The following is a 23985-nucleotide window of genomic DNA, read 5'->3' as shown; positions in this document are numbered from 1 at the left end:
GATAGAATTGAATAACAGAATCCTTACAGTGCAGGACGAGGCCACTCAGCCCATCGACTTGCAGCAACAGCAATCCCACCTGAGCCCTATCCCAGTCACTCCATGCATTTACCCTGTTAATCTCCCTGACATTAAGGGGCAATTTAGCACGGCCCATCAGTCTAACCCGCACATCTTTGGACTGTGGGAGAAAACCGGAGCACCCAGAGGAAACTCACACAAGCACGGGGACAACATGCAAAGTCCAGACAGGCAATCACTGAGGCCGGAATTTAACTCGGGTCTCTCGCGCTATGAGACAGCAGTGCTAACCTCTATGCCAACACAGCACCCCTTAATGACCAGCAACGGAAAACCTGAGTGATTTCATTTCCTAGCACAGGAGCTTTCAGGACAATTGTAGTAACGCTATGGCGCACAAATAGAATTATAGAAACTTACAGTACAAAAAGAAGCCTTTAGGTGCATCGTGTCTGTTCTGGCTTTTTGAAAGAGCAGTAAAATTAGAAACCTTTCTTCTCTCCGTGGCTCAATTTACACTCTTCAGCATATTTATCATCTAGGCACTCGGAAGATCTCCCTTGCCTCAGCTAACCCCATATTTTTAAAAGAACAAAGAACTGTACAACACAGGAACAGGCCCTTCAGCCTTCCAAGCCTTTGCCAATCACATTTACCTATCTAGACCAACCACTTATATCTTTCTATTCCCCATTTGTTCATATGTCTATCAAGATAAATCTTAAATGTGGTTAATGTAACTGCCTCACCCACCTCACTTGGCAATGCATTCCAGGCCCCCACCATCCCCTGTGTAAAAAAACTTTCCCACACATCTCCACTGAACCTTTCTCCCCTTATCTTGAACTTGTGCCCTCTTGTAATTGCTATTTCTGCCCTAGGAAAAAGCTTCCAAATGTTCACCCGATCTATACCTCTCATAATTTTATAAACTTCTATCAGACCGTTCCTCAGCCTTCGTCTTTACATGGGAGAACAATCACAGTTTATTTAATCTCTCCTCATAGTTAGTCCCCTCCATACCTGGCAACATCCTGGTAAACCTTTTCTGTACTCTCTCCAAAGCCTCCACATTCTTCTGGTAGTGCAAAATATCCCACACTTTTTTCAGGCTGTGAGTGATTTTCAACTTCATGTAACCTCGTGGAATAGTGACACCAAACAAGCCCTTTCTGCAGGTGACTGTGTATAGGTTGTACCATAAACAATATAACACAATTAGCCATATTCTGGGGCAAAAATTACACACCTAACAGCAATTAAAATATGTAAAATTAAGTATTTAAAGGATGGACATAAACTGAAAATGCCTAATTATTTTCTATTCATGTGTTAGTTTTTGAAAACATCTGAGGATTCATCTCGTTGGGTTCTTCTGACTCAAAATCTTATTGATGCTCAAGGTAGATCAAAGAAAAAAGATCTTGCAGTTTAGAAAAAAGAGTCTTAAACAGATGTAGTGGATTTCACTTTAGATGAAAGAGCCTGTTTTAATCGTCTTCCGAGGTCTTGCATGTTTGGCGATTTGGGCCTGGCTAAAAGTAGACATCTTCTCTTTTCTCCATTATTACTTCCAATCACTTTACTGGCTTCCTGACAGACATGATGGAAAGCATCGTAGACCTCATTATAATTTTCTCTGGCAGAAACTTCAAAGTAAGTCCCTCCTATCTCATTTACCAACTGAATCCCTTCGTTGGTTTCCACTTGCCGCGCATGAGGTAAGTCGGCCTTGTTTCCGATTAGCACAAATGGAAGTCTGGTGTTTGGATAGATCTTCCTGATCTGCTGATGGAGCGGACGGAGAGCTTTCCAGCTTTCTGGGTCCGTAAGTGAAAAGACGAAAACAAAACCATCTGCCCAGTGAAGTGAGCGGGTTACAACATCTGGATTGCGAGAATCATCTCCATCTCCCTGTCACAGGAATACAAAGATAACATTTAAACACAGCCTCTATTTTCTTTGTTAACTAAATGCATATTGCAATTCGTGCATCAAATCAAATCTATACAACATATCTTTGAACTCACTTCTGGTTTCAGTAAAAACTTCCAAAATGTTTTTTTCCCTTCAAGTGTAACCCTTTAGGTACTGAATTCTATTGTACCTCCTGTAATTTAGCAAGTTTTGCATCCTACACCATTTCTGTTAAATTTCTAGCAATTAATGTTAGAAAAACTACTGGAAAAATGAGTTATTGATAAAAAGAGAGACATGGTGCAGAGGTTGAATATCAAATTTCAAGCAATCACAACAATCCTGGGTAATTCGTAAAAAAGTGCAAGGCTTGCACATATTCTTTTTGCTTTCAGTGAATGGGTCTCTGCAGTTATGAACCCTGCTGATGTTCAATGCAAAGGCATCCCAAGTCCCAGAAGGGAAATGTGGAACATTGGTTTTTAACAGTTTATTTTTGTGATTTCAAAAAATATGAGAAAACAGATAAAACCCAGTGCTCAAATTGATCAGTCCTGTTGTAAATTATTCAAATAAGAAAATGCTATTTAAACTTTAAATACACACAACAAGAAAGACAACAGTAAGAAAACATTTACAATTAACTGCAAAAATTGTTACCTGGACAATATACTTGATTTACCTCCCCAATATAAACTATCTTCTTCCCTAAACTTCAAGAATGCATCTTTCCCAAAGCAATATCCCATTGGTTTTAACACTATGAGACAAATCCAGCAAATAATTACAACACAAGGCCTTTCTCTTTTGGAAATTTTTTTCATGAAGACCCCTCTGGTCTAAAACAGACAGCTTTGTCTGCATTCAATACAACAGCTCCAGTTTCCTCCCACAGTCCAAAGATCTGCTGGCTAAATGCACAGGCCATGCTAAATTTTCCTTCAGTGTACCTGAACAGGTGCCAGAAATGTGGCGACCAAGAGATTTTCACAGTAACTTCATTGCAATGTGAATATAAGCCTACTTATGACTAATAAATAAACTTTAACTTTACTTTAACCAGCTTGTCTCGCTTGAGGGAAAAAACTATTTGTAAAATGGGTGTGGCTATAATCTGCCCACTGGACTGCTAGACTTCACTTTATTGATCAATGTATTGGTTTCATCCTGCTACTAGTCCAATCCACATTTTACAAGACCTCAGTACAGCTAAATGTCTATCACCATGAAGCAATCTTATTGAAGTTACAAGGGAGACTTTATTAGCATTACTGAACAATGTAGATACCTAATATAAAGGGTGAGTGTATGGAGAGGATATTATGCTAGGTCCTTACATATTGCTACCTAACTCTAGACTGACCTCAGCTCTCGGTCACGTGCCTTTTTACATCACCCTGGTTGGTACTGTCCTCAGTCCCATGTTAACCTTTTAGTTACCAGGTCCTTCTACTACAGTTCTATTTACATATACACGAACATATGAGTTAGGAGGAGTAGACCACCTGGCCATCGAGCCTGTCAGCTATTCAAAAAGATCATGGCTGAACAATTGCAACTTCAACCCTATATTCCTGCCAACCTCCAATAACTTATTACCCCCTTGTTAGTCAAGAATCTATCCAGCTCTGCCTTAAAATGTTCAAAGACTCTGCTTCCACTGCCTTTTGAGAAAGAGGCTCTTAACAGTCAGAAAAAAAAATCTCCTCTTCTGCCTTAAGTAAGCAACCTTTTATGTTCACACAGTAACCCCAAGGTCTAGATTCTCCAACAAGAGGAAACATCCTCTCTGCATCTGTTCTGTCAATACACCTCAGGGTCTGAAAGGTTTTGATCAAGTCACCGCTTACTCTTCTAAACCTTAATGAATGCAAACCCAACTTTTCCAATCTTTCCTCAAAAGACAACCCGCCCATTCCTGGTATTAGTCTAGTAAACCTTCTCTGAACTGCTTCTAATGCATTTACATCTTTCCTTAAATAAGGAACCAGAACCAGAACTGTCCACAATAGTCCCAATGCCCTGTACAACTGAATCATAATCTTGCTACTTTTGTAATTAATTCCCGTCACAAGAAATGCTAATATTCTATTAGCTTTCCTAATTACTTGTCATATCTGTATATTAGTTTTTTGTGATTCATGCATTAGGTCAGCCAGATCCCTCTGCATATTGTGAGCTTCCCAACTTTAAAATCAATTGATTTTCAGAGGATAGCAACAACGGGTGAAAGCAAAGTTCCAATCAGTAAACAAACATGATGCTGTGATCGCAATCTGACATGAGGGGAATGATGATTTAATAGACCTATGCTTAATTTATAGCTAATAATTTTAAATTAACATTGAACATAAATTACAGTAGCTTTTTGAGGGATTGACTGAGGCTGCAGTTGCACTCTGGTGACAGTGGCATGGTGGCACTGGGGGTGGCACAGTGGTTAGCACTGCTGCCTCACAGCGCCAGGGATCCGGGTTCAATTCCCAGCTTTGGTCACTGTGCGGAGTCTGCAAGTTCTTCCCATGTTGGTGTGGGTTTCCTCTGGGTGCTCCATTTTCCTTCCATAGTCTGAAAGAGGCGCTGACTATTTACATTGGCCATGCTAAATTCCCCTCAGTGTACCTGAACAAGCCTCAGAGTGTAGCAACTAGGGGATTTTCACAGTAACTTCAATACTAATGAAAGCCTACTTGTGACAATAATAAATAAATAAGTAACTGTTTGAGAGTACACCACTATAAGGTAAAGTACCATATTGAATGAGAAGTAGAAACATGAATGGAATATGTAACTAAAAATTAAAATAAAACAGAGAATGAACTGCTGGAATAAAGAAAGACCTTTCCCTTTTCTCTTGAAAATGCCAACTCTTTCCAGTAAATGGTACACAAGTGCCAGCAGCACTTTGGTCATTCTTCATGCACAAACCTTGACAGGCAAGGCCAAAGGTGACTATTGGAGCATGGCTCAAGCTGTTCTATTGTAATTAAACATGTCACAAACTCTCAATTTTGCTGCTAATTTGTCCACAATATAACATGGACATGAGCATACAGATACAGAGGATGCAGAAAACATTCCCAAGAATGATTCCACGGATGAGGAAGTTCAGTTACTTGGATAGACTGGAGAAGCTGAGGTTGTTCTCTTTGAAAAGAGAACTTGATACAGGTGTTCACAATGAGGCGGAGTGAGTATTTCAGGAGAAAATGTTCCAATTGGCAAAAAAAAACAACAGAGGACACTGATGTAAGGTCATTGAAATAACACAATGGTGACATGAAGAAAAGCATTTTAAACACAACGATTGATCTGAAACTGGAACACTGCCTGAGGGTGTACTGTATACTCATTCAATTGAGGCATTTAAATAGAGAAGTCGATAATTATCTGAAGAGAACAAAATGGCAGGGCTACAAGAAATAGATGGGGGAGGGAAGCTAAAGGAGGACTAGCTGAGTTGTCTTGGCAAAGAGCTGACACGGGCAGAATAGGCTGATTGATTCTACAATGCTGCTATGAAGAAACAGGGTCTGTGCAGATTCAACTCATAAGTATTTTCATATGAATTCTCTCCTTAGGCTGGTTTGCTGGATTTTTTTTTCAGTGAAAACCACCACTGCTGCTGTACCTGTAAATATTCCTTTCCTTTGGATGTGAAGGCCAGGCCTGAGTACAATATAATCCACGCCTGCCTGTCGAGAGGGAATTTTAATATTCAGGAGGATGATACACCTTTGCTTATGGCTTTGCCTGCAAATTGTCCATCAGCAAGCCAAAAGTGTTTGATTAATTCCTTAGCTGTATATGATCAACTCATAAAGAAAGTCATTCATGTGATAGAAGTAATTGATATTGATTGTAAGCTTCCAATACGTTCCCATGATTATGAATATCCAAATGGTTATAATCTCATGTTAGTGCCGGGTATCTTCATGCGAAAAAAAACAAGCAATTGAACTTAATAATTGCCCAATGACAATAAAAGCAACAACTTGCATTTATATAGCAACTTTAATGTAATAAAATCTAGCTCTTCATAGGGGCATTATTAAAAGGTGACACCAAGCCATAAGGAGATATTAATGCAGATGACCAAAGACTTGTCAAAGATGAAGAGAAATAGGAGGGAAGTTTTTAAAAAGAGCGTATATTAAAGGAAAAAAATATCAACTGCAAATATATTTCTGAACTACTTGAAAATATGTTCCCAAATGGGAAGGAGGAATGTTAAATCCTCCTTCCATATTTTGACTCCACTCCTCCCAAACTATGATGTATGAAAACTTGCTGTTAATTCTCATTCAGCCCTGACTCTCCTATTTTGTATGTACCTTTTAATCCAATGTCTGGACCTAACCATTCCTCTTAACAAATGATTAATCCTAGGAGTTTAGGGATAGGCTGCTGAAAGCATTACCACTAACAGTGCAGCAATTATATTTAGGAATATACAAGACATCAGAGTTAGAGGGGCACAGATATCTCAAGAGGTTTGTGGGGCAGAGAAGATTGCAGATAGAAATAACTGGCAATACTATAAAGGCATTTGATCCTGCTATTGAGGAAATGACATAGACATAGACAAGTCAAAGTTTCACCGATAAGTATCAACCTCTGAAGACAGGAAAACAATCTATGTTTTTATTCCTACAGGATTAAACCCAACTCCATTGTTGCTCCTCTGTTTATTTTCTTTCAAAATTGGTTATTAATTGTAATGTGAAAGAAGGGAGGAAAGAGAAATCAGGGCTAACAGACCCGTTAGCCTTACATCAGTGGCAGGGAAAATGCTGAAATCTCTTATAAAGGATGTGATTGACACTTCGACAATCATGATCTGATTCAGTATAGTCAGCATGGATTTAGGAATGACAAATAATGTTTGGTGAACTTGGGAGTTCTTTGAAGATGTTACTAACAAAATTGATAAAGGAGAGCTGACTTAGGGACCAAATTTGTGTTTGTTGTAAGGAAAATGTAAAACAGCTGCAAGAGGATTTGGATAGACATAATGAGTGGGCAAGAGCTTGGCAGATAGAATATATTGTGGAAAAATGTGAGTTTATCCATTTTGGTAGAAAGAAGGAACCGATGAGCAGAGAATTTCCTTATTGGTAGAAAATTAAAAAGTGTAGATGTACAAAAAGACCCTGATGCCCTTGTCCACAAGTCACTGAAGGCTAGCATACAGGTGCAGAAAGCTATTAGAAAGGTTAATGGAATGTAAGCCTTTATTGCAAGAAGATTCAAGTATAGGAGTAATGAGGTCTGGTTTCAATTGTACAGAAGATTGGTTAGACTGTATCTGGAGTATTGTGTGCAGTTTTGGTCTCCTCACCTCAGAGAGGATATTATTGCCACAGAGGGAGTGCAACAAAAGTTCACAGGACTTGTTCTAGGGATGGCAGGACTGAGATTGGGCAAACTGGGCCTGTGTTCTCTAGAATTTTGAAATATGAGAGGTGATCTAATTGGAACCTCAAAATACTGAAAGTAATAGACAGGGTAGATGCAGGTAAGGTATTTCCCTTAGTTAGGGAATCTAAAACCAGGGAGCACAATTTCAAAATAGGGGGATGCCGCATTGGAACGAAATAAGGAGAAATTTCTTTACATACAGGATAGTGAATCTTTGGAATTCTCTACCCCTGAGGGAAACTGTGGAAGCTTCCACATATTGAATATGTTTAAAGCAGAAATTGATAGATTTCTGATTAACAATAACATAAAGAATTATGGGGATAGTGGGTATAAAAGGTATTGAATTGTCCAATCAGCCACGACTGTATTAAGTAGCAAGGCAGGCTCAATGGGCTGAATGGCCTACTTATGTTCCTATGAAATAAATTTGCAACAAAATATTTATTCTACAGTATTTTTGCTCTCCTTTTTGCTGATTCTTGTTAATGTTTGCTCAACAATTTACCAAGGCACTGGTTATAGGAATTACTGATGAACAGACTCATAAAATATGCAGTAAATCCAACATGAATCACTGGGGCTGTAATGTCATCATCACTTCCAGAAAACTGACTAATAATAGAAAAAGTCCACACAACATAAGTCCAACATAAACCAAATGGTTTATGTTAAATGGAAAAGCAACAGAATTCAATGATCTTCAAGCTGTAATTTAATCTCTAGCTTCAAAATGACAGAAATAAATTGAACTTAAGAAGTACTTAGGTTTAAAGAGTGACTTGATCACACCATTTGGGAGCTGTGTTGGAAGGAGGCACTGTATCTTCCAACTAATCTGCTACATTTCTAAATCCTTCTCCATTCCATAAGCGTCCCACTTTCTTCCCCTCGAACACACTCCTGAATGATTGTGGCAATTCACTGCATGCAGGTTGATGGTTTGTGGGCTTGACCTCAATTATCCCACACTTAGGGCAGAATTTTACCAGCACGTCCACGTGATGTTTGTATGATCCTACCCGAGGCCAATGGAGAATGCCTGTCCCTGGAATCGGGGCGGGTGGGCCAGTAAAATTCTGGCCTTAGAGTCATTGAGGTTTATAGCACGGAAATAGGTCCTTCAGCCCAACTTGTCTAATCCACCCAGTTTTTAACCATTAAGCTAGTCCCAATTGTCCATGTTTGGCCCATATCCCTTTATACCAATCTTACCCATGTAACTAAGTGCTTTTTAAAAGACAAAATTGTACCTGCCTCTACTACTACTTCTGGCAGTGCATTCCAGACCCTCTGCATGAAAAGATTGTCTCTCTGGACCCTTTTGTATCTCTTCCCTCTCACCTTAAACCTGTGCTTCTAGTTTTAGACTCCTCTACCTTTGGGAAAAGATTTCTTTTCCTCACATCCTGTGAGAGAATAAATCAATGAGGATGTGCTGGAAGATTGATGTGGAGAATCTAGCTGATTCGCTGCTGAATCTACATGAAGATAATTGTTTTGATGCATGCAAAACATTCCCTTTGAAAGAGGCCATTCAGCCCATCAAGTTTTCTCTATGCCCATCATTATTTTATTCTACAAGATTACCCACTAAGCCTCCTATGCTCCAAGGAAAAAAGTCCCAGTCTATCCAACCTCTCCTTATAACTCAAACTATCAAGTCCCAGTATCATCCTAGTAAATCTTTCCTGCATTCTTTCTAGTTTAATAATATCCTTTCTATAACAGAATGACCAGATCTGTACACAGTATTCCAAGTGTGATGAATTCATGAGGGAATGTCAGGCACTTCTCTAAAACATATACCAGCGATATCCACCAGCTGTTCTCTGGCGACGACTGGTCTGTTATATGGATGCTTGCTGGAGATTGGAGTCAAACACATTGTGTCTGTGTAAGGCAAAAGGGATTTTATTTGGCATTCGTTTCTGATTTAGGAATATTTTATGCTGAAAATGGATAACAGAACATGTGGGGTGGAACCTGGTGGAGGAGTGTGGGGAAAACGAGGATATAAAAGCCAACATGGTGTTATGGTCAACTTTTAAAGCATCAACCCCTCCCCATGGCCCCACAATAATGTTACACGCAGTAGGGGAGACATCAGTCGGCTCACTCACCCCTTGGTTAACTGAAGCCCTTGCGTGGCCACTAAATGATGCATTCTCAAAGAATCCATTAGTGATAAAAGGTTTATTAATAAGAATTGGTCAGCAGCCTACAACAGGCATATGGTTCCACCTAGGTCCCCATATGTCTCTCTATTGCCACTTTCAGTGCATTTCCATTTAAATGTATTACCTCTTTAAATGCATTGCCACTTTAAGACTTTTTTTAAAAAACTCAAATGTCAGCAGCTGTTGGCTTTCTCTGCTTTTTCCTGTTTTGATATTTTGATGCATTCCTGGTCACCCCTTTTGTTTTGATCTTTTAAAACACAAGGAGTCTGTTCTTTTCTTCTTGCTATCTCTTTTTGATGTGCTGTTTTTTGTTAATTTCACTCAGAGACCCTTGCACTTGGGGTCCAAGAGGCCATTTTTTTTTTATAAACTTGTTAACTTCTTTTTAAAATTCTGCTTGAAACCCATCAGGGCAGCAATTGCTGCCATGGAACCTCTGCAGGTTCTGCTCTGATCCTGCGTACTGGAAGCTTCTCAGTTTCAGCCTCTTGATTTTCCCACACTTTGGGACACCTCACTGCAGCTCACCTGGAGTATTACTTTTTTACTTAAAGCACTGCTTACTGTGCGCTCTTCAAAAAAAAAACAATTAGCAGTGACTCCGTTTTATAAAACTTAAGTTTTTTTTTAACTTAAAGCCGCAGCTCTTGCTTCACAGGGTTATTTTCTCTTTTTTAAAAAAGATGCTTCTTTTTAAGCTTTTGACTGTACCAGCCAATTCAGGTTTGTTTTGCATCTGTCCCTCAGCCTCTCTAATGCATGAAGCCTTCCGGACCACTTCCTAGTGTACAATGTAACTGGAGGTACCCTTCTGCATTTTGCTCACCTTTCTTGTGGATTCTGACCCAGGGGTCTTTCTGTGTTCTCTTCAATGCCCACCCACATATCTTGGAACTGGCCATCTTTTCTGACTCTACAATACTCAAGATCTGGCAATATTTCAATATCTCACAAGGGTCTATTCATTCAAAGAGAGGCATTCTCAGAGGCAGCAAGTGCTTCAATTAAAACAGAATACTTACAGATGTCAGGCCAGAGGCAGTGTCATGACAATTTTATCCTTATGTAAATGATGCACTTTCAGAGAATTGTTCAGCAGTCTACAGCAGCCACATGGTTTCATCTAGGTCCCTATATGTCTCTCTGCCTAAGAAAAAGCTCGACCCCCTGGGGTGATTATCCATTCCCATTCCAATTGGTACCCAAACCAGGTGACTCTTACTCTGCCATATTGTCCTTAAAGAGACAATCACTCTAGGTATCTTCCCAGCTAACATTCTTTGCTGTAGCAGTGGACAGTGGAGTTCATTTTGAAGCTGGCCAGGTCCACGGTGGGACAGAAGGGCGGGTTCATCTTTTGCCTCCTCCTGGGCCTATCAGATGTCTGCACCCTCCCCCAAGGTTCGGCTCCCAGTGGTGCAGCTAGAACCAAATAGCTTCCATTTGCATGACCAGCAACTCTTGGAAGGGTGAGTTCCTCCCAGATGGGGGCATTGCCCAGAGCCAGTTACAACTCCTCTGAGCATTAAGTGGTTGCGGGCAGCCCACTGCAACTGGGGCAGGTTTGCTGTCAACTTTGTCACTGGGGGCAGGAACACTGACAATATGCAAAATCCTCCCTGTAAGATTGCATGCAAAAGAGGATTTTAAAAGAAGAGGCTCTTAAACATTAATTATAATTCTTTGAACTGGCTTGATCTTCTTTAGGGATTACAAACAGTGGATAAGTAATTATATACAAATTATTTCAAATCAAATAGTTCTATTTGCTGAATGAAAGACAATGCACGCAAGCATATCACATTGCCTTTTCTTTTTATCATTGTTTCAATGCACCTCAATTCTTTCTGCCTTTGCCTACATAGGATATACATTTTCCCTTTGACAATAGTCCAAAATCCACTTGATGAACAAATACCTCTTCTGTTTGCTGTGCTGGATCTATATAAACTGAGCTCAAGTGATTTCAACCTACCCAGTATAGACCAAAAGAAAAACTGTCTCAATTCATCAGAAAATGGGATTCTAAGAACATAAGAACATAAGAAATAGGAGCAGGAGTAGGCCATCTGGCCCTTCGAGCCTGCCCCGCCATTCAATAAGATCATGGCTGATCTGTCGTGGCTCAGTTCCACTTTCCGGCCCTCTCCCCATAACCCTTAATCCCCTCTCTTATCAAAAACCCATCAACCCGCTTCTTGAAAATATTTAGCGAGGCAGCCTCCACCACTTCAACGGGCAGAGAATTCCACAGATTCACCACCCTTTGAGTGAAGAAGTTCCTCCTCAACTCCGTTCTAAACCGCCCCCCCTTTATCTTGAGGCTGTGCCCCCTAGTCCTACTGTCTTTTTTGAGCGGGAAGAGTCTCTCCACCTCTATCCTATCCATCCCATTCATCATCTTATACGTCTCAATGAGATCTCCCCTCATTCTTCTAAACTCTAACGAGTACAAGCCTAGTTTATTCAGCCTCTCCTCATAGCTCAACCCCCTCAACTCCGGTATCAGCCTAGTAAACCTCCTCTGCACTCCCTCCAAGGCCAAAATATCTTTGCGCAGGTGCAGCACCCAAAACTGCACACAGTACTCCAGCTGCGGCCTCACCAATGCCCTATACAGCTGCAGCAAGACCTCCCTACTTTTATATTCAATCCCCTTCGCTATGAAGGCCAGCATCCCATTCGCCTTCCTGACCACCTGCTGCACCTGCAGGCTGGGTTTTTGCGACTCATGCACAAGGACCCCAAGGTCCCTCTGCACCGTCGCCTGCTGCAGTTTTTCGCCCCGTAAGTAATAGTCCTTCCTACCATTCTTCCTACCAAAGTGGACCACCTCACACTTGCCAACATTAAATTCCATTTGCCATTTCCTGGCCCATTCGCCCAGCCTATCTAGATCCTTCTGCAGACTCTCCACACCCTCCGCACAATTTGCCGTTCCCCCAACCTTGGTGTCATCCCCAAATTTCGACACCCTACACTCGGTTCCCTCCTCCAGATCATCTATATAAATGGTAAAAAGCTGAGGCCCCAGCACCGACCCCTGGAGCACTCCACTAGTCACCATCCGCCAATCCGAATAGCACCCGTTGACCCCCACTCTCTGCCTCCTATTTGACAACCAATCCTCTATCCACGCTAACACCCTACCCCCAACTCCAAGTCCCCTGACCTTCTGCAATAACCTCTTATGAGGTATTTTGTCAAACGCCTTCTGAAAATCCAGAAAGACCACATCCACTGGCTCTCCTCTATCCACCGCCCTAGACACATCCTCATAGAACTCCAGTAAATTTGTCAGACACGGATTAAGGAAACCTACAGAATGTTTGATGTAACGACGTAGAAAGGAAATTATACTAGAATTGGATGGGGCCCTCTTTTGAAATTATCAGGACAAGTCCAGAAATCTCAAAAGGAAAAAATAGAGAAATTGATTCTACCTGATTAGCATAAGGAGTGTCTTGCACTTGCAATGAAATGTGATCGCCATCGATGCTAATCTGTCTTGAGTACAAAGCTCCTAAAATTTAAAGAATATGTTAAATATGAATATTTAAAGAATATATATTTACTAAAAATAAATTGACAAATGAAAAGCACTCAAATGTACAAAATAGAAGCAGGCCATTCGGCCCATTAAGTCTGCCCAGCTATTCAATAACATCATGCAATTATTTATCATGGCCCCCATTCCACTTTCCTGCCTATCCTGGATAGCCTTTGATCCCTTGTTAGTCAAGAATCCATCTACCGCCATGATCCTGCCATCACTGGTCTTTGGGGAAAAGAGTGTCACAGTCTCATGATATTCAAGAAAAAAATGTCTTCTCATCTCTGTTAAACAAGACTACTGATTTCTAAACTGCGTCCTTTGCTTCTAGTCTCTTCCTGAAGGGAAACATCCTTTTGGCATCAAATCTGTCAAGTCCTCTCAGGATCTTTTGTGTATCTATGTGGTGAGACCACATCTTGAATACTGTGTGCAGTTTTGATCTCCTTATTTAAGAAAGGATGTAAATGCATTGGAGGAGGTATACTAGGTTGATACTTGGAATGAGAAACTTGTCTTATGGGGAGAGGTTGGACAGATTGTAAACTGGAATTTATGAGAGTGTGAGGCTTAAGTATACAGGATCCTGAACAGTATTGATAAGATGGATGTGGAAAGAGTGTTTCCTCTTAAGTCCAGAACTAAGGGGCACTGTTTTAAAATTAGGGCTTATCCTTTTAGGAGAAAGATGAGGGTTTTCTTTTCCTCTTAGAGTGTTGCGTGACTTTGGAAGTCTTTGGGCCCAATTTTACCATCAAATTGCACCCATTTTCAGGCATGAAAACTTGGTAAAGTTGGGCATGGGTGAGTAGCATGATCTGCGCTCATCTACGCGCTGGTTCCCCTTTACCAATAGACGTGATTGGAACTGCACCCAAAATGGGCATGAAGGCCATTTAAATGTAATTGCATGCATTGAAATTGGCTTAATGGGCTGCATGCCCAACTTTACCAGCAGTCCCCCCTTCACCAATTTACCAATTCAGAATTGGCGCGAAACAGACATGCTCCATAAAAGTCTGATTCGAGTTCTCCATCAGTGAGGGTTAATGAGGAGGTAAGTGCACAGCATCTGATGGCTCTCTGTTGCTCATGAGTGTCCTTTTGTTGCGGCCATTTTCTTTCTTGGGTCAGTGGCGGCTCTGTGAGTGTGTGGGGGTGGACGGCTGTTGCTCAGCAGGGTCTCCGATGTCCGACTTGCAGCGTGGACCCTGGTCTCAGCACTGACCTCGTGTCTTGTGGATGCTGCTGGGTCCTAGTGCACTCAGCTCACTTCCAGCTGAAGGATGTGCACAAAGCCCTTGCAAATTGCACTGCTGCAGCCTCTCAACCTTTCAAGGAGCTGTGATTTTGGAGAGCATGTGGCTGGGAAATTAGGGGGGGCTGTGATTTTGGGAAACATGTGGCTGGGAGAATTGGGGGGTATGGACAGTGACTGTTGATGAGCTAGGGGCAAGCAGCATTCCTTGACTTCTACATGTGTTTCCCTCCATCTCCACCCCCGCCCCCCCCCCTCACCTCCCCATCCTCTTCAGAGTGACGAGATGGCTTTTGCAATGCAACTGATCAATCCTGCTGTTCTTTTGGTTGTTGCTGGAGCTGAGGAAGAGGAGATGGAGGAAGAATTGTGGGCACAGGAGGTCCAGACCTTACCACTTGCAGGACTAGAGGGACACCACCACCAGAGGCAGGAGGTGGCCGCCATTCACCCAGGCGGAGAAGTAGCAGGAGAAGGAGGGAGCAGAACACACAACATTTCCATGTATGAGTGTCATTTGAACAGACGGACACCATGTGCTGCCAACATGTCCGCCTCCAAAAGGAGACAGTGCAACACCTCAGGTCCTGTTGCAAGACCTGGCACCTCTCTTGGTGGCTGTCAAATTGACAGCCGCTCTGAACTTCTTTGCAAGTGGCTCCTTCCGGATCCATAGCAGAGATGTATGCAGCAAATCCCAGTCAGTTGTTGACATCTGTGTCAAGCAGGTCATGGAAGTCCTGTATATTTGTTAGCATTGAGGGGAAGGCAAGTGAGCACTTGTAGTTGTGCTGATGGGGGTGGGGGTGGGGGGGGGGGTGGTGGTGGTGGTGGGGGAGGCAGGTGCTGGTGGATGAGTGCCTCAATGATTGGACACAGGGGAGAGAGAGTGGGAGAGAAGATGGCGGCCTTTTGCGGGAGGGTCCAGGGTAGCGGTGAGGGGGATCATGATATCGTTGGGTGGAGGGGGAAGGTGGATCTCTCTGCCTGAGATGGATCATAGAATAGAATCCCTACAGTACAGAAAGAGGCCATTTGGCCCATCAAGTCTGCACTGACCACAATCCCACCCAGGCCCTAACCCGACATATTTACCCACTCATCCCTCTAACCTATGCATCTCAGGACACTAAGGGCAATTTTAGCATGGCCAACCAATCTAACCTGCACATCTTTGGACTGTGGGAGGAAACCCGAGCACCCGGAGGAAACCCACGCAGACACAAAGAGAATGTGCAAACCCCACGTACAGTGACCCAAGCTGGGAACCGAACCCAGGTCCCCGATGCTGTGAAGCAGCAGTGCTAGCCACTGTGCCACCGTGTCGTCCAATCTCTGTTGGCCTATCCAACAGCTAAATTGCTAGTTACTTGAGTTCGCACTGCTTGCATGCACTTGTTTCATAACTGTCCTCATTTAACTTTAATATAATTGCGGGATCCAATGGATCCAAATGGGTGGGGAGGCAGGGGGTCCGCTGCCACTCTGCCTGAGATTGGTGGGGGGGGTGGGTAGGGAGGGGTCTGCTGCCACTCTGCCTGAGATTGATGGGGGAAAGTGGGGAGGGGTTTGCGAACAGTTTGGGTGGTGAGGGGAATAAGGCAGTCAGTAATGTTGAGGGGACTGGGGCAATGTCTGTGGGGAGACATTATCCAGCCCAGGAGCGATGTGGCAGGAGAGCATTATTCTATCTTTTTTTTATATGCGCAGTCGGAGGCGCTGATCGGAGCTGCAGGGTTTCAGGTGCATTAGGCCCCATCCACAGGCTTGTGCAGCGTGATCCAGAATCACTGATATCTTTGTAGGCAGAGTGCATATGGGGGCGTCTGAGAACGGGTCTAAAAGTCAGATCTGAAACACTCACAGTTTCAAGTCCACCCAGCACTTAGAATCAAAATGGTAAAATAGGGCCCTTTGTCTCAGAAGGTGTTGGAGCTAGGGGTCATTGAATATTTTTAAAGTGGAGTGAGATTGATAACCTTTGATTCTCTTGTCTGAGGTAATGGAAACTTGGAATTAGAAACACAGAGATCGACTGTGATCTTTTTAAATAAGTGAAGCCAGTTTGAGAGGCCCAATATCCGATTTTTATTCCCTTTTTGTTTGTTCATAAGATCATTTTTCATTCTCCAGACCCTAATAGACACAGGCTCAGCTTGTCCAAGTTTCCACTAAGATAAGCCTTTCATCCCAGGAATGAGGGGAGTGAATCTTCTTGGTACGTCTGTAGCAAAACATCCCTAGTTTTATATTCCATTCCCCTTGCAATAAACAGCAACATTACATTTGCCTTCCTGATCACTTGCAATACCTGCATACATATGATTCATGTACCAGGACAACCAAATCTCTCTGTACCATCAAGTTCTGCAATCTCTCTCCATTTTAATAATGGCTCGTATAACACATACCTGTGTTTGGTTCATAATCTCCAATAAATCGTTTTGTGAGAAACCGTACAATCAAGGCTGCAAGAAAAATGTGAAATGCAACTCTTCAGTTGAGATGAAAAAGGAAGCTTTTCCGCTCAATAATCATAATTCTTTTATCTCAGATAAAATCTGTCCATACACTTTCATATTTGCACTATAAATAAGATTGCATATTTCTACCTCTGCAATCTGCTCAAACCTGTGTCCTAACTTGCACAAGGTCCAATCATCTCTGTGTATGCAAACCTGCAATAACTCCCAATTAAGCCTCAATTTTAAAATTCTCACCCTAGTTTTCAAATCTCTCCATGGCCTCACTCCTCTGTGGCTCCGTAATCTTCTTCAGACCTACACCTTTCAGATTTCTGCACTTGTCTAATTCTGGCCTCTTAAGCGTCCCTATTTTCAAGCGTAACACCATTGGCTGCTGTTGTTACGATCCTGATAGGATCTTAAAGTAGATAAAGTTTGAAATTTCAATTACCCAGTTGGGCGGCATGGTGGCACAGTGGTTAGCACTACTGCTTCACACAGCCAGAGGCTTGGGTCACTGTCTGTGCGGAATTTTGCATGTTCTCCCTATGTCTGCATGGGTTTCCTCCCACAATCTGGTTAGGTGTACCTGAAGAGGCACCAGAGTGTGGCAACTAGGGGATTTTCATTGCAGTGTTAATGTAAGCCTACTTGTGGCACTAATAAATAAGCATTAATTTTTTTTAGAAAAGACATACCCACTAGGAGAATAAAGACCCAAGATTCCACGGTTTTAAGCAACCAAAATAAACGTTACTATACAAAGTCAGAAGAGTAAAACAAATTTAGAATTTCCATTTTAACATTCAGAATTAACATGAGGTAAATATGAATTAACAGGCAAATTGTGGTCAAACACACCACACTGCGCATTGAATGGGATCTGTTTTGGTTCCATCTGCCACAGATTTCTTAGCAAGCCATCCAGACATTACTGACCAAAGTGAGTCACAATACCTCATTAAAATTCTATCTCCCTAATAAGGGATTTCCAGTCTTCGCTTTTGAGGATCTGAATTCTGAATTCTCTCAGACTTAGGTTGCCTCAATGACTGCTTATTTCCCAATGGTTCAATCTTTTTTCCTGAGACTGTGTTCATGGGATTCACAAAGCTGCACTCCCGCCTCTAATAATCTGCACACTTCCACAGGCTGCTGTCCTCACCAATCTGGCACTGGATCTCAGTTCCAATCTCCTAGCTGCACTGACCTATGGGCTTCCTCTGAGTGATAACTCTCTCCCCATGGCAATCTTTCACCACCTTCTGATCCCTAAAACTACTCTTGAGCCACAGTTGCACCAATATCTCACAGATCCTTTGAATTCTAACTGTTCTGAAACCCACTAACAGCAGCACCTTTTAGTATCCAGCCTGTTCCCCAGATAAATTGAAATCAGAGAACCTTTTTAAACACTTCCCATCCCCTTCTTGGAGCCTTTTGGGGTTCACTGAAGGCTTTTAAACTAGTTTGATTCTCACTCCCAAAACAAAACATCTCTCTGTACTTCACTTCTTTGCAAGCAGTGTAGATATTGCGTCTTCAGCTCTGCAGAGACGTAAGCCCAGCTGCTGTTTTAAGAACTTACCTTTCGAGCTGTTAACCCATATGTCAATATTCTGCTACCTTTTAAATGTAACAAGCTGCTTTCATCCCATTTTCTACAGTTAAACTTTAAATCGTCCCAGAAGTAAATATTACCATTAAAATATTAACATGGATCACGAACTAGATTTTCATCATCCTGCCATATCTTGTCTAGATGCCAAGATCTGGAATTCCATCCCTAAATGACTCTCTCTCTGTGCAATTCTTTCCTCCTCAAGACATCTCAAAGTTTTTCTCATCTGGCCCAATATCTTCTTACAATGCACTGTATTCAATGTTCTGACTGATGAAACCAAGCATGCCGAATGCCTTCTTCACTACTCTCACGCTGTGACTCCACTTTCAAGGAGTTATGAACAAGATCTCTTTGTTCTGTAACTCTCCCCAATGCCCTACCATTAACTGACTCCAAGATCTCTTTGTTCTGTAACTCTCCCCAATGCCCTACCATTAACTGACTCCAAGATCTCTTTGTTCTGTAACTCTCCCCAGTGCCCTACCATTAACTGAACAAGTCCTGCCCTGGTTCAATCTACCAAAATGCATCATCTTGCATTTGTCTAAATTAAACTCCATCTGCCATTCATCAGCCCACTGGCCAAATTGGTCAAGATCCCGCTGCAATTGGAGATAACGTTTCTCATTGTCCACCATGTCACCAATCACAGAATCCCTACAGTACAGTAGGAGGCCATTCAACCCATCGAGCCTGCACCAACTGTCTAACAGAATATCTTACCCAGGATTGGAGATTGGCAAACGTTGTGTCTTTGTTTAAAAAGGGCCTGAGGCCTCACATCTGTGGTGGGTAAATTGTTGGAAGGTACTTTGAGAGACAGGATCTACTGGCACTTAGAGATGCAAGGACTGATTAGGGGCAGTCAGCATGGTTTTGTGAGTGGAAAATCATGTCTCACAAATTTACTTGCGTTTTTTTGAAGGGGTAACCAAGAAGGTAGATGAGGGCAGTGCAGTTGATGTTGTCTACATGGACTTTAGCAAGGCCTTTGACAAGGTACCGCATGACAGGTTGTTGCATAAAGTTAAATCTCATGGGATCCAGGGTGAGGTATCTAAATGGATACAAAATTGGCTTCTTGACAGAAACCAGAGGGTAGTTGTAGAAAGTTGTTTTTCAAACTGGAGGCTGTTATTTGTCATTTATATTAATGATTTGGTTGAGAATATAGGGGGCATGCTTAGTAAATTTGCAGATAACACCAAGATTGGTGGCATGGTGAATAGTGAGAAAGGTTATCTCCAATTGCAGAGGGATCTTGATCAATTTGGCCAGTGGGCTGATGAATGGCAGATGGAGTTTAATTTAGACAAATGTGAGGTGATGCATTTTGGTAGATTGAACCAGGGGAGGACTTACTCAGTTAACGGTAGGGCACTGGGGAGAGTTACAGAACAAAGAGATCTTGGAGTACATGTTCATAACTCCTTGAAAGTGGAGTCATAGAGTGAGAGTGGTGAAGAAGACATTCGGCATGCTTGGTTTCATCAGTCAAAACATTGAATACAGGAATTGGGACATCTTGTTGAAGTTGTACAAGACATTGGTAAGGCCACACTTGGAATACTGTGTGCAATTCTGGTCACCCTATTATAGAAAGAATCACAGACATAGAAAGGATATTATTAAACTAGAAAGAGTGCAGAAAAGATTTACTAAGATGCTACTGGGACTTGATGGATTGAGTTTTAAGGGGAGGCTCAATAGACTGTGACTTTTTCTCTGGAGCAAAGGAGTCTGAGGGGTATAAACAAGGTAGATAATCAATATGTTTTCACAAATGTGGGGAGTCTAAAACTAGAGGGCATAGGTTTAAGATGAGAGGGGAGAGACACAAAATTGTCCAGAGGGGCAATTTTTTCTCACAGAGGGTGGTGAGTATCTGGAACAAACTGTCAGAGATAGTGGTACAGGCAGGTACAATTTTCTCTTTTAAAAAGCATTTAGGTAGCTACATGGGTACGATGGGTATAGAGGGATATGGGCCAAATGTGAGTAATTGAGTTTAGCTAGGGGTTATAAAAAGGGCGCATGGACAAGTTGGGCTGAAGGGCCTGTTTCCATGTTGTAAACCTCTATGACTTTATGACTATCTCTCCCCACCCAATCTCCATAACCCCACATGCATTTACCAAGGCTAATCCATCTAACCTATACATCTTGGGACACTAAAGGACAATTTAGCATGGCCAAAGAAACTGGAGCACCCAGAGAAAACCACACAGAACATGGGAAGAATGTGCAAACTCCACACATCACCTAAGGCTGGAATTGATCCTGGTACCATGGTGCTGTAAGGCAGCAGTGCTAACTGTAGTGCCCTTGTGAAGATCCTTGGAATATTTCATGTTAAAGACATTGTATAAGCACTGGTTGTTATGACTTTAGCTACATCATGTTATCTATTTACATGAAAGGTTTACATCCTCATACTTATGATACGTTTCTCATGTCATGTTTTTAGATATCATGGCTTACCATTTATTTACTTCTTGGCTATCCTTCCTTACTTTTGTTTCAATATTTCCTAAAGTAGGACTAAGCAATATAGTGCAACTCTCTTCATGATCTGCTTCTAATATTGCTTTGGTTGGATCCACTCCCAGAACTATAACCCAAACTTGAGCTTCGGATCACTGAGCTAAGAACCGCAACTAACAATGATGTGAGGCAAGGATCATGAGGAGAGAGGCAACTGTGCACAAGACTATTTGGCCCATAAACAATAAGCAAGCACCAGAAAAACTCTTGCGACTAATTGATAGGAACTAGGAGCAGAAATAGGTAAATTTAGCCCATCAAACCTGCTCCACTATTCAATCAGATCACGAATGATCTCTCCCTGGTCACAAATCCACATCCACACCTGTTCCCCCATCCCTCTTTCCCTTTTTTATTAGAAATATGTCTATCTCCCTCTGGAAATTTATTCAATGATTCAGACTCCACTGCACTATGGTTCAGCAAGTACACAAAATCACCACCCTCTGCGAGAAATAGTTCCTCCTTATCTCAGTTTTAAGTTTACCACCACTCAGGCTGTACCTGTGATCTCTTGTTTTAGATTGCCCTATAAGAGAAAACATTTAGTCTATATTTACTTTATCAATTCCTTTTAACATTTTATATACATTGATCAGATCCCCTCTCATCCTTCTAAATTCGAGTGAGTATAAATCCAAATTATTTAATCTCTCCTCATATGTCAACCCCTTCATCCCTGCAACTAAGATATACTTTGGTAAGATATGAATGGGGTAAATGACTGAATACAGTATAATCCAAATCATTGCTTAAAAGAAGCTTTCACTTTTTTAAAAAAGACACAATATTCAGATTGGGAAAGCATGAAGAGAACCCAGCCTAATCTGAGATGAGGAGCATGAAGGGATTGTTTGAATCCAAGAGTGGAAATGAAAAACAGAGAAAAAATGGATAAAGGTGGCAAAAGACAGAGGAGGGAATATAAAAAAGGATTCATTTGCAGGATTAACTTGCTTCTGGCACGTATAGTGTGACGAACCTTTTCTTTAAAAAAGCGAAAGTTTCTCTTGAGCACTGTTTCGATTATACTGTATTCAGTCATTTACTCCACGCATATCTCGTCAAAGTATATGTGGAAACAGGGATAACAGACGAGCAAGAGTGTCTAATGCCAATCACTGCGCAAATTCTTTAATGACTAAAATACCATCCCTTCTGACACCTTCCCTGGAGATCGATGTGCCTAGCTCCTAACAAGCCCTAAACGACATTTCAACCATCCCACTTCAGGTGTAAAACAATTTCAGAAAGAGAAATAAAGCCAGGCATTTCACCCTGTGATAGGTTCTTCCTTCCGGAAACGTTTAACGAATTTACTGATCTCTAATGTACTCAGGAATTTACAAACTGCAACAGGGAGTAATTGAAAAGGGGCTTTAAATGAATAATTCAGAGTAGCATTAAACATCAGATCCCTACTATAACGAGTGAGCATATGGATTTATCAGAAAGATTTGTCCTGGGCAAACTAATGGGCGACAATATTCTGCGTTTGCTTATTTTGTGAAAAGATCACTTTAAACAGAAATGTAAACTCCTCTGTACAATCCAATCATTTAACTTCAAGTTTATGCCTTCATTAACTTCACTGTCACAATGTCAGTGGCGATCTCATAGAGCTCCTTCCTGGACCAGACACACATTTGTGTTAAAACTAAGAAAATCCTTCTTGTTTTTTAAAAAATGTGAAATTCCGGTTTAATGTATGAATTCTAGACCAGGGATCAATCTACGCACTTTCTCATGACAATGGCAAACAACGATTCAGGGAAACTATACATATATTTATGGTTTGGAAGTTCGGTAGGCTAGCATAGCATATAGAGATAAGCAGCCTTCTGTATTTGAGAAAATTTACAGTTTAGTTAGTGGTTAGGCTTTGAGATAATAGTAACTTAACTGTTGGGTAGGGCTCGCTTCAACAGCAATTTAAACCAGAGGTTTAAATTTTACATTGCGATTGGGGGGTAAAGTTAACGGCAGAAGTGTCAATGCCAGAGGAGAAGGTTCAATCACTTACAGTTAGGGATTTAAGGACAATTGTAAAGCATGCTTCCTTGTTCTCGGCTCAGGGTTAGTAAATCACGATCAAAGTAATGGAAATGGAGTTTATGAATTTCGAGTGCCGACAAGTTAACAATCCCGATTCCCCCTTTCCCTTTCTTACCAGTCTTTCCAACCCTCCTTGCTCCCAGCACCACGATCTTCACGCTCCTGTTATGCAGGTAGTCAAGCACCGGCACCTCTGGTATGGGGAGCAGTAGGAAGTTACTCGAATTGTTTGACATGCTGTTCTGGACGAGACGCATTTATAAAACTACACATGAAGAGTGAGAGCGAGAGAAAAGAAAAGCGGCAAAAGGGAAACTTTTAACGAACTTGCCTGCCAACCCTCCCCTCCCTAGCTGCTTTGTGTAGATTGTATCCCTTCTGATTGTATCTGCTCACACCGAGGGGCTGTGAGCCACGACCCCAAGTAGCCCAGTACCTTCCCGAGTGCAGTGAAGAACGATACTCCGCTCCCCACTTCCTCCACAAATACTGCAAATATTCTGCGGCCAATGAGGAATGGAAACAAGCTCAACCACTGTCTATCACGCACCCAATTGGACTCCTCGGACAGGAGATGTTACCATGTGGAGTGCACTGCCTGAAGGGGTGGTGGAAGCAAATTGCGAAATAACTTTGAAAAGGGAGTTGGATGAATAATTAAAGGGGGTGCAGGGGAATAAGGAAAGAGCAGGGGAGTGGGACTGGTTGGATTGGATTGAGCGACAGCGTAGTACAGTGGTTAGCGCTGCTGCTTCTCAGCTCTAGGGACCCGGGTTTGATTCCCGGCTTGGGTCACTGCCTGTGTGGAGTTTGCACATTCTCCTCGTGTCTGTGTGGGTTTTCTCCGGGTGCCCCAGTTTCCTCCCACAGTCCAAAGATGTGCGAGTTAGGTTGATTGGCCATGCTAAAATTGCCCCTTAGTGTCCTGAGATGCTTATGTTAGA

The 23985-nt window shown here is 42.0% G+C and overlaps 1 protein-coding gene across 1 annotated transcript; it reads right to left on the bottom strand.

Annotated features, from left to right (window-relative positions):
* Positions 1-314: 314 nt before the first annotated feature.
* rasl11a (RAS-like, family 11, member A) lies at positions 315-23468 on the bottom strand. Its single transcript, XM_080188196.1, has 4 exons — positions 23157-23468; positions 16765-16821; positions 12986-13065; positions 315-1935 (listed from the first exon to the last, which is right to left on the bottom strand). The coding sequence occupies exons 1-4, from the start codon at positions 23296-23298 to the stop codon at positions 1468-1470; spliced, it is 747 nt and encodes a 248-aa protein (XP_080044322.1). The 5' UTR covers positions 23299-23468; the 3' UTR covers positions 315-1467.
* Between the last annotated feature and the right edge of the window lie 517 nt (positions 23469-23985).

Source organism: Carcharhinus amblyrhynchos, chromosome 4 (genome assembly GCF_965287045.1).
Source record: "Carcharhinus amblyrhynchos chromosome 4, sCarAmb.v2.hapA, whole genome shotgun sequence".
NCBI lineage: Eukaryota > Metazoa > Chordata > Chondrichthyes > Carcharhiniformes > Carcharhinidae > Carcharhinus > Carcharhinus amblyrhynchos.
The sequence above is the reverse complement of the archived record's forward strand: the minus strand, read 5'-3'. Positions and strand labels throughout refer to the sequence as shown.

Bases quoted from the DNA above. Each gene is read 5' to 3' on its own strand.
- rasl11a (XM_080188196.1), bottom strand. From the start codon at position 23,298: ATGCGTCTCGTCCAGAACAGCATGTCAAACAATTCGAGTAACTTCCTA. The intron at 16,822-23,156 runs GTAAGAAAGGGA...TTTTTCTTGCAG, and splicing joins AAGGAGGGTTGGAAAGACTG to CCTTGATTGTACGGTTTCTC. The intron at 1,936-12,985 runs GTAGAATCAATT...TTCCTGTGACAG, and splicing joins ACACTCCTTATGCTAATCAG to GGAGATGGAGATGATTCTCG.